This window comes from Contarinia nasturtii, unplaced genomic scaffold, assembly GCF_009176525.2.
Source record: "Contarinia nasturtii isolate CC-2019 unplaced genomic scaffold, AAFC_CNas_1.1 Cnas_scaffold_285, whole genome shotgun sequence".
Taxonomy (NCBI): Eukaryota; Metazoa; Arthropoda; class Insecta; order Diptera; family Cecidomyiidae; genus Contarinia; species Contarinia nasturtii.
The window spans coordinates 3,482,401-3,493,762 of NW_022197640.1; the positions used below are offsets into that span (position 1 = coordinate 3,482,401).

The following is an 11,362-nucleotide window of genomic DNA, read 5'->3' on the forward strand; positions in this document are numbered from 1 at the left end:
TTCATTATTCCCTGCACGCATATGTATATAAGAAAAGCCCCCGACACTTTAATCATTCAATTCTACAACAGTCATTCATTCGAGCGATTATTAATTCAGTTAATCCAGATTGAACATTACAAATGTTTTATAGTTAAATACCACAGCATGGTATTGATTTGATTTTGTTGCTGAGCTTAGACGAACGCATTTCATCTCAAGCACTATAGATGAATGTACTCTTATTAACATAAACATATCATCATGCAAAGCTGCCGCTTTCTTTTAAATTTAAAATAAAATTACAGTTATTTTGTAAAAATGTCTTGCATGTATGACAATAATATGTAAAACGTACTTTCGTTTGCTTTTCTCTTGCGATAAAGAAATCTGTTGACAAATTTGTTAAAATGACGCGATTTGATTTATAGTCTTCAATAAATTGTATAGAATTCTTGGAATATTTTTTTTTCTCGTTACAACTCATAGTTCAATTGGAATTGAATTTGTATGATAGCTGTAAACGTAATAGTTCATATCGGGAATCTATCGTTGACAAATGATCTAATTTCGTATCTCATGAGTTTGTAGAGAGAACCATTATCTTCACGTTTTTGCAAACAGGTAGTAAAAATTATATTGACTTTACCTGATTAAAAGAAGAGCTGTGTCGTGTGACACTGTCAACGTATCTACTGAATACAGTGGCACTGGCAAAAACAATATGACGAAACATTTATAAATATTTCAGATTCATGTGATAAGTTTGATAGATCTGATGGAAGTTCTAGCCACCTTGGGAGATTTATCTAAAGAAACACGCAAACAAATTCGATAACATATGATTGTGAGCGCAAATAGATAGTTAGACCATGTGATTGGATTAATGCATGTGTGCGCTTATGCATATGAAGTATACATCAGCTTAAGTATAACACAATATTCTATGTCGTTATTATTTAATATCGAGAATATGCATTTTTTATATAAATTAAAAACTTCATGAAACTTGGAATTCATATACTAAAGTTTACCATTGAGTGGCATTTGAACAAGCTTGAAACACAATTTTCCTTTATTTATGTCTGTGTTTATTTCAATTGGACATTTATTATTTTTTTAAATCATTTTTAAAAGTATTACAAATCCCACGTTTGACGATTGCTTCATGTGAACCAACGAATCGAGGGGTCATTGTTTATATTAAAAATGTGCTTTGCTTTCAAACCATCTCTGTGGAGCTCTGCTTAAAAGCAATGTGGCGCTTGATGAGAGAAATTAATAGCAAAGGATTAGATTCGTCTGAGTCGTGACGTCTCTATGTACGATTAGAATGAATTTATGCATTTTTTTTTTTGTAGAATTGTTGAAAAGAATTTATTCTTAATGGTTTATATGTGGTTATATGATGATTTTGGTGAACTTTTTCTCTTCTTTAAAGGCTCATTGCTGACTTTCAATGTGGAATTTCCAAACTGGATGCCCATTTTTATACTACATTGTCAATTTCATCCATATACGTATAAAATCTGCCAAAAAAACGTGGGAAAATCTTGGCGCTCATTTTCTATAATAATAATTCTATTTTTGATCCAGATTATAAGATAACGTAAATCAGCGCGAATTTGGTCGTAAACCATTGAAAGAGAAAATTAAGTATCGAAAAATGAAATGTCCAACTGTTCAACCGTTTGGAAACATTTCGATAATTTTATAAAAAAAAAATATTCTTTCCGATTTTCCATTTCATTTTATAGTATAGACAAATAATTGAAGGCTTACGACTCCTTCTTCTCTATATCTGCCACTCGCCGTACGGCACCATTAAAAAAAACAATGTACTCTAACGCTTTAATAGTAGCACTCTTTTAATAGAAAGTCGACTGTGTTTGACTCGTAGATTCAACATTCATCGCTCAAAGAAGCTTATTGGCTTTGAATGCACTTTGAAAGCAACAAGTTTTCAATTCTTAGAAAACATTGTACAATGAAACATTTATAAACAAAAACGATAAGTGAAATTGAACTACTATAAAAACAACTTATTTTTTCATTTATAGAGATAAAAATGACTGAATGCAGAGTCAAACAAAAACACACCGAGACTATCAATCCAAATTAAAATCAATAATCTTCACTCGGATGTTTTTCATTACTAAATAATTGTTGTATTTTTACTGAAATTGTGACAGTATTTTCTCGGGTCAGTATTCAAACATTTCTCCATCGATTCCAACCATTTATGATTATGTGCAAAAATAATTTCTCATCTGAAAGAATTCTTCATTCGAGTAACTCAACAACATTCTAATTAAATTCAATTTTGTTTTCTTCGTCTTATAAAAAACCATATTTCATATCAGCAATTAAATGATGTAATGCAAAATAAATGTTTCGTTGACATTTTTGTATATTCAATTGAGCGAAGGTGTTGTGCAAAGGCAAGATCTATACGCAAATTTCATTTTATTGCTTCGAAAACAAAAAAAAAGAGAGAATATATCAATACGCGTTAGTATCACATTATTGGCGACGAGGTTAAATGTAAAAAATTGCCATCTGAATAAACAATTTGGTGATGTAAAGAAAAGCCATCAGAATATCTTTTGTGTGTGTGTGTGTGTGTGCTTTTCGTGTCGATTTTAATATTGCTTTTGAGTGTTATTTTTGTTTCGGTTACGAATTAACAGTGCGCACGAAAGAGCCGAATTCGAAAAGCGATTCATTTCATGAACGACAAAATCGAAATTCTGGCATACATCAACCACACATCAACACGAAATAAAATACACGAAATGTTTGAAGAATGCGTTTCTATATGTAGAATTCCTGAATGTCAATTAGACAATTCATTTTGAAAATATTTGTTTCGCCGAAATGTTATTATATTGAACGAATGTTCGAAGCCGTTCGCTTCTTATTGTTTTCAATTTCGTTTGAAATGTTTTACATGGCAAGTGCTGAGTCAATTGTGATGACTGATATCGATAATGATCGATATAATGACAATTTGGTGATTCGAATAATTCACTCCTGTATGGAAACATCAGCAAATTTTTATCTATACTATTTAAATATTATGAAATGATGATGTGAGGATAGAACGAAAAAAACGAAACAGATATTGAGTTGAAAATATAATTATGAGAGATACTTACAGTTGTGTCAGCCAATTCTTGGTAATATGATTCACCACTGCCACGTCTTGAGGATCCAACGCACATGGCACGTCGTACCAATCGTGAAAACATTGAGCAAAGACCACATCTTTGCATATTACCATCGACAGAGCTCTGTCGTGAACTAATTGTTGATGGTGGAGCTGAAAGGTGGCCACGCTTGGCACCTTCACCAGCTCTTTTCGCCGCGGCCACTGTGACGTTTTTCAAATATCGAATTTCGTCCAACAAATGATTGAAACCACTTTTTGTCTACCTTTTTCTTTTCTTTTCTTTCCAATGACAATCAATTCTTGCTCTTCGTTTTTCAATTTTTTCAAATTAATAAAAAAAAATAATAATATGTCTGACCAAAAAAAGCAGTCTATTGTGTATTCCCCGGCTCGCCAAACTGTAATACTCTTGCGTTACACCAGCACAATTCACACTGAAAATATTAATTTTCATCCACACAAGTTTTTATCATTAGTGTTGTCAGTTATTTTTATTTAATATGGCATGCTTTGTCTATTTTTTCCTCCTTATTCCCAACAACACCCACTGAAATTGAATGAAAAAAAAAAATCAGGACTTCTCAATATATTGAAGAGAAAACGTGTAACGCTTCTTGCTCACAGCTTTCGTCTCTATTAACGCGTAACATCGTCGCCGAATGTGGTTCTTATAAATAACTATAACACTATTCGTGATGAATTTCTCAATACGATACGATATGATACGATGCGATACGATAATAGAAATACAAAATACACTGATGAATATGAAATGATGATCGTTGCTACAATCGTATTATAAGACATTTCCTATGTCAAAGATTGAGAACCAACAAATTGACCAATTGCCACTTTGATACAGAGAGGCTGTGTCCGTGAGAAAGAAAAAAGTATCGATAAAAAAAAACAAAAGCCAAATCATGCCGAATCGGTAAATTTATTCACATTACGAATAAGTTTGCCAGATAAATTGCACAATATCGTTATAACACTTTTTTATAAAGCGTTTGTTTTAAAAAAAATATTCTCGCAAAGATAAATTGTATGATTAATCTTTGACATCTAACATTCAGTGTTTGTAATTTTTCAACAAACCTTACACAGAGCGCACGCACACCCATAGTTTCATTTGTGATTTGTTTTTGCCTATTTTCTTTTTTTTTACAAAGATTATCTGATTTTTGATCTCGATTGACATCGGCGATAAAATACTATGACGTATTTGCAAGGTATGTCCCAGTGCCCCTCTTTGTTAGTTTGTCATTGAAGAAACAAAAAAACATGTTCGGATTATAAATTGGTAATTGGCCTTTTAGAAGAATAATTCGGGTGCGAATTCAATAAATGCAAACGATTCGTTGAAAACGTAAAGAATTACGTGAAATACTACGAAAGGAAATATGATTTTTATAGTTGATTTGGTTACCCTTTATCTAGCTTTTTTTCTTTCGTTTATACAAACAATTGACACGTCGTTAATATTGTCTTCGTCGCCGTACACCGACACATGAGTGGATGAATGATTGAATGAATGAACGAGTGAATCAAACAAATACGTGTAAACAAACAAATAATTTGGTGTACGACAATAACAATATAATAAGCAGGGAGCTGAACCTTAAGTATCTTGCACAGAGATACAATGTGATTTTAAATTGTAATTGTCGAGTATATATAATTTTATTATCTAACTAGCAGCTTTGCGGCACGATAAATTACCGTTTACTCGCTACACGCATCTGTGTATGCATCATTACATAAATCGGAACATGCATATTTCGAACGCTTAACAATGGAAATGTCTATTACTCGCATTTGTTTTCCAATCAGCGTTACGGTTCATAAAAAAAAAAAACAATTTAAAAAATTATGTGTTCGCCACGCATTTCTTTCAACATTACGCAATTCAATCAATGAAACGTTGATAATTCGAAAATAATATTTACACATCGTTCAAATACGGTACGTTTTAAAGGCAGCACCTCTATGTAAATTGAACGTCAAGTATTTTACCCTTTGGTAGCGGATTTTACGTAGTTAAATTTCATTTGAAAAATTGGCATAAGATAAGAGATAAGACGGTAGGCAAATCGATGTTAAACGAACGGTTATTACATTATTCCCGTTTATTGGAAAAAATTGTGCCTATGAAATATATTTTAAAAAAGAAGAGTCAAGGTTCTTAATGAAAATATTCTTTCTTCTTTCTCGGTCAATATTCGTCTGCTTATAAGATCTGATATATAATGTTGCAGTTTCTCTCTCTCTCTCTCTTTCTTATGAATAGCATTGGCGATTAGATTGTAGCGATGAATCAAAAATTAATCCGTAATGTACATCGCAAGTGAAATGAAAATCATTGTATGCACAGATGATGGTTTTTGTTCTGTTAATTTAGGATTTTTTGGGGGCGATTTTTTTCGTTTTCTTTCTCTTCTTTATTTTCACGTGGGATTTTGCGTATACCTAAATGATAATAGACTCAGGTAAGGGCAAAAAAAAATGTGTGCAGAGATTACAAAATCTGCGAACAAATGCGTCAATCATTTTAATTTTATTGCTGCTATGTGGCACGGTAAATTAATTTTCGAGTTTGAATATTCATAGTAACCGTTTCGATGTTGAATTTATGTTTTTGCGAGTACAAATATTGGAAAGATTGTCAAATGTTACACGTTCACGTTCTATCATTTCCGCTGGAAGGCTTACAGCCATGCACATGTGTGGACGTGGATTGTATAGGCTTTTTTAACAACAGAGCTAATACGATATATAAAGAGAGTTGTTATGCCTATGTTCAACAAATGACTTTGTATTAACAAAAGGTCCCACTAGCGGTAGCAGACAAAAACCTATTCATTCGTTTACCGTTGAAATAACCGAGCGCAGTGAAAAGGGCTAGATAAAAACGCAAATGGTTTTACCCCCCATCGCCATCGATATAGCACTGTACATCACGGTGGATGTTTCTATAAACTAGATTGAAGTCTTATTCTGATTCTGATCAGAGGATTTGGATGCGAGTTTACTTGATCTATATTCGCATATGTATTGGCATGAATGCGACGTGCACATAAACGAACACACGTTCGCTCAATTACTTTGATATAAATAAGATTCTTTCAATTTTTTTTGCTCCTTTCATTTGCTTAATATCATACTCGTTATTTTATGAAGAATCTATAAGATTCACGCATACAGCGCACATTTATTTTTTTTAGCTGCATGTGACTGTTAATACATTGAGGCGGTGATATAACATAATGTGATTTCTTTCAATGATACACATCTTTTTTGTATCAACATTTTACTTTCATCTCTTCATCTCACACGAATTCCCTTATTATGACTTATTTTTTTTATCGTAGTATCAAAATAAATTCGTTTTCAGATTTAAGGAAACGCAGAAAGAGAGCGAGAGCGAGAGAGATAGTGATGCAAAGAGAAATAAAGAAGGGAACATCGAAGTCCCGTAAAAAAGTCAAATTTAAAATGAAAATGTGATTTTTTTTTAATTGACTTTATTTTTAGAAAAGTTAATCAGGTTCATAAAGATGAACAGCAGAATACGCAGCTCAAACACACAAGCTGAATGAATAAATATTCGTCGAAAATGTTCAAAAGGGGACAATCGAATTCTTTGGTCGTTCTCATTTACACTGAGAACAAGATAATTTTAGCCGTTGGCCGTTTGCTTTATTGCGCCCTCAGCAAATTATAGCAATTGTGCATATAGGCTAATTGCGAATATAATGCTCCCAAAATAAAAAATGCGGATGCTATAGTCTACGACACTACTGAATAATCAATTGAAATTCTATTATGAATTTTTATGTATGGTAGGTGAATTGAAGTTGCTCCGATTTGATTCGCATGCTTAATGTGTTTGTTTATCCGATTTAAGGATTCAGCCAGCGAACGAATTAACAGACATAATGAAACGAAGAAAAAAAAAAACAACAACAAATGAGTTCTGGCAGGCATGCTGTGTTAATGATCATATCTCAATTGAGTGTATTCTCGTCAAACGGAGCACATGAAAGTGATGTGTATTGGAAAATGGCCTTGATGAAATTGAGTAAAGCTTGAATTTATCGGCGCATCACAGTTGTCGTGAAAATGTTTTGAATAGCTTTTGCTCTTCGAAATCTCTCCGCAAGTGTTCAATTCAAATAATTTTTACTACTTACAGTTATGTTTATGTGTCTCTAGTTCACTTTTCGTTGCATGGACGATCCAATCACATTTCGTTTTTGTTTGTAATGTGCATTTAATAGATTTGTATGTTGTTGTTGCTTCATACACTTTCGATTTAACATTCATGTGTTGTTTTTTTTTTTGGCTTTTGTTTGACTTGAGTGGATCAGAATATATTCGTTTCTTTTGGCAACGGGAAGCGTAAGGGTAGACTGACAAGTCTACTAAATACGAAGACATATGAAACGTGTGGTACATACAACAAATATATTATTCTTTTGATGAAACACATATCAGTCGTGATTTTATGGCAGCGCATCGATTCATTGTGATTGAGCGCTCGGCGTGTGTGCTATGAATGCGAGTACCAGATTGCTTGAATTCCATACACGTATTAGAATATGATGTAAAATCGTCGCATACATATGAGTGTATGCGTTGACTTGCTGTATGCAAAAGAAACATAGAATGTCGAGACAAGCAAATATTTGAGCAATTGATTACAATATTAATAGCAAAAAGCAGCACCAGCAATAACAAAAACGACCACAAATAAATGGGACTTTCCTCACATACACAAACATCGTGTGTCGTGTTTCTTTCTTACTTCTACACACATTTTACGAAAAAAATTATTATGTGTTCTCTGTCATCCATTGCATTGGATATCAAGGAATCGAAATGGGGCTAATGAATGGCACGAGAGTGAATTGGATTGCGTACGGGACAGCTGAATTGGGATGAGCTGTGTACCAATTGATAAGAGAAAAATATTGTTTAAAAAGGATGCTGTATTCTCCAAAACATTTATGTGTGTCCGCAAGCGCTGTCAGAAGGCACGTTCATCTTTTTTTTTTTTTTAATTTGATCTGGGCCAACCGTTCGAAACTCCATAATCCCCAAAAAAAAAAATTAACGCATTTTTTACGTCATCGAAGATAACTGCTTGATGATAACTCAGATGTATGAATACGTCAATGTCACTTTTGACTTATTTGATCCGTTGAACGGAATATAGATGGTACAAAAATTGAATATAAAGTAAAAACACAGGTTGAACCAACAAATATTCGTTCTGTTTTCTAATTTCGTTTCACTTTCATATGCAACATTCTAATGTCGTTGAACTAATTTTGTATTTTTTTTTTAAATTTCTTCGTGTATCAATACGTCTATGCGTTGGTCTACAACAAAAAATAAATAAATAATAAATCGATGTGATTGAAAATGCTGCCGCTTAAATTTCGTAGATGCCAATTCATATATCGTTTGTTTGTAAGCAGAGAAAAAAGAAAACAAACGAAAAAGTGACAAACTTTTTTTTCTTCTTCTTCTCAATTTGTGTACAATTAACAATTTACAATAAATCACATTCATGCGAGTGTAATATTGAGTGTGTACACTTCAATTCCGGCACACTTCGTTTTATTTTCTCTTCTATTTTTAACATGTTTCCATTTAATCAATTCACTGCACCTTAGAATGTTCGATCAAAACATTATTATTACAACTAACTCATGAACATTATTATTTTTACGTGAATATTTATTTTTAAACATGTTTTCTTTGCATTCTCGCTTCTTCATTGACACAATAATCAAACTGTAGTGCTTGGGAATTCGTTGAAATGACGAAAAAAATATATATAAGTGATTGGTTATTAACAAGACAGCATGTAACTTAAACTAAATCAAGCGAGAGAAAAAAAAAACGTTGTGAATTTGTTTTCTATGTGTAGAAAATGTGTATATTTATTATTATTATTTTTTTCTCTTCTTCTCTCAATTCAATTGAATGATAACGCACCACGGATGTTTTATGAATTATATACTTGTGCCTAGCCTGGTCGAGCTGAGACTGAGGTCAGAACGTATTACTGAGACTGTATGACGTTTAGTGGTGGTGTTGCTGCTACTTGAAACTGTGTATTTGTGTAGCGTATAATCGTTTAAACAGCAAAGGAATGAGTTCGCTGGCTTGTGTTTGTATTGACAGTCCCAGTGATTGTTGTAAGTATTGGTGCACGTAAGAATGTGCGTATCCATACATGTCTGTCTGTGAGTGTGTGTGTGAAAAGAAATGCAAACAATCACAGACACAGGCGCACTCATCAATCACAAATAAAGATGTATATAAAAATTACAGTCATGCGGCCATTGAAGTGATCAGAAGGTTGTTCGCCTCCGTAAAAAAAAAAATATTGTTTCACACAATCAACAGCAAATATGGAATACATGCATGCATTAGAAACGGTGTAAAAATGTCGCTGAAACACTCTGTCTATTCTGTCAGATCAAATTTAATGGAGACAGCAAAGAAGAAGCAAGAAAAACTCCAAGTGAACACTATCTCTGTTGTTCATTCATTTTTTCTTTCTTTCTCTAACACTGCCGCCAAATATCGCACGCAAACGCGTCTAGTTTGTGCTTTTGTATCATAACGACGATAAAACACAATATATTTGATGCGCTAACATGTGCATTTACAATGTATACGACAGGCGTGATGTCCAAAATAAAATCGAAATATCAATGATATTCGCTTCAGGCAGCAAGCTTTCAAAATAACTAGTTGCAAGTTAAATGGCTTGCGGCTTGATTGCAATTAGTTCAATATTTTGTGGGCCACAACGACATTCAATTTATTGAGTTGTATAGCTGAGTATTAGCTACTGCTACAACTCCATTTAGACGCATACAAACTGTATTTTTTTAAAACCCACATTGACTTTATAAATGTATGCGTACGCGCTTTGCCTCATGTAGGACGGTGTAATGAACGAAATCAACAATAATATAGCAAAAAAAATCTTTAGCGTATCAACTTCTCGTTTTGGTAAAGTATTTTCTAGGTACTTGCTGGAAGCATCGCATGGACGATAACATTCATTTGAATTGAATGTGTTTGTGTCGGAACTCACAACTCGAATGATATTCTGGTGTGTTAAAGATTTTTTTCGCCTCGACTTTATATCAATGAAAATTCTACATTTTTATTATCGTTTCCATATAAGTGCCACCATTTTTGATGTGCCATTGTACGTATCAAAGCATACACATGTACATCTACAAGAAATGACGGATAGAATGATAGCGCACATTGCAAGACCAACACATGAGCGCAAGATGCTATATATATATATATATAATATTTTAGTAAAAACGCTTGCGCACAGCACATCACAATTCCAATACAACATTGCTCAATCATGAGCTTTCATATACATGAATATTTGCCAAATTTGCGATACAATATCTATATGGTTAACTCAACTTCCTTCCAGGTCCACCGTTACTTTGCTATCCATCCATAAAACGGAATAGAAAAAAAAAGGATGCGTTTCTTTCTGGTTGAATATGTATTATATTCTCTTTTATTCAAAATGTGATATTTTAACATCGAAACGTGTCTGCTATAGCAGCCCAGTGAATTTAACACTTTATTATAAGTTACGTTTACTGTTGCGTATTGTGAATAAAACTAACACGCGTATCAAGTCACTCCTCTCACTCATTGCATTACATTTTTTGCTCATGGTTGGAATCATCGCACCTAAATACAATGCACGTAATTAATATTATTCTTATGAGAAAAGCTTAAGTGTCATATGATTTTTCTTATCGCCAAATATCATCAAATAGTTTCAAATAACAACCGACAAAATGGTAATGCAATTTAAATCGCAACATCAGATACATACCCGAACACCCATCAAACGTATTTATCTCATTAAATTATTAATTATTGCTAATTTATACTTTGTCGTTATTCAAATATATTTATTGCATTATAATGTACAAAATGTAAATTATGGCCTATATTTCAATTCACATATTTCTTCATTCACTCCAAATGTCTTAATGTTAGTTTTTTTCTTTCAAATAAACTTATTAAGGTAGCGCCAATTTTAGTGGTCCAAATAAATTCAAAATGATCAAGACCAACGAAAAAAATAAATCATATTTGCTACCGACTGCTTTCTGTTGTATGTTGATATTATTGGATGTACACTGT

At 32.9% G+C, this 11,362-nt stretch overlaps 1 protein-coding gene across 7 annotated transcripts in view; it reads right to left on the minus strand.

The window, feature by feature from the left end:
- The window catches only part of LOC116337375 (dual 3',5'-cyclic-AMP and -GMP phosphodiesterase 11-like), a 36,548-nt gene extending 27,280 nt beyond the window's left edge, over positions 1–9,268 (minus strand). The window contains exons 1-2 of one of the 7 annotated variants that reach the window (XM_031761875.1): positions 9,155–9,268; positions 3,138–3,698 (exon numbers count right to left, since the gene is read on the minus strand). In XM_031761875.1, the coding sequence (XP_031617735.1) occupies positions 3,138–3,254 (117 nt within the window). In that variant the 5' untranslated portion in view covers positions 3,255–3,698; positions 9,155–9,268. Of the gene's footprint in view, positions 1–3,137; positions 3,699–4,246; positions 4,967–7,341; positions 8,613–8,885; positions 9,109–9,154 lie in introns of those variants that run through there. The other 6 variants (XM_031761878.1, XM_031761874.1, XM_031761879.1 and 3 more) reach the window with 6 other exon arrangements.
- Between the last annotated feature and the right edge of the window lie 2,094 nt (positions 9,269–11,362).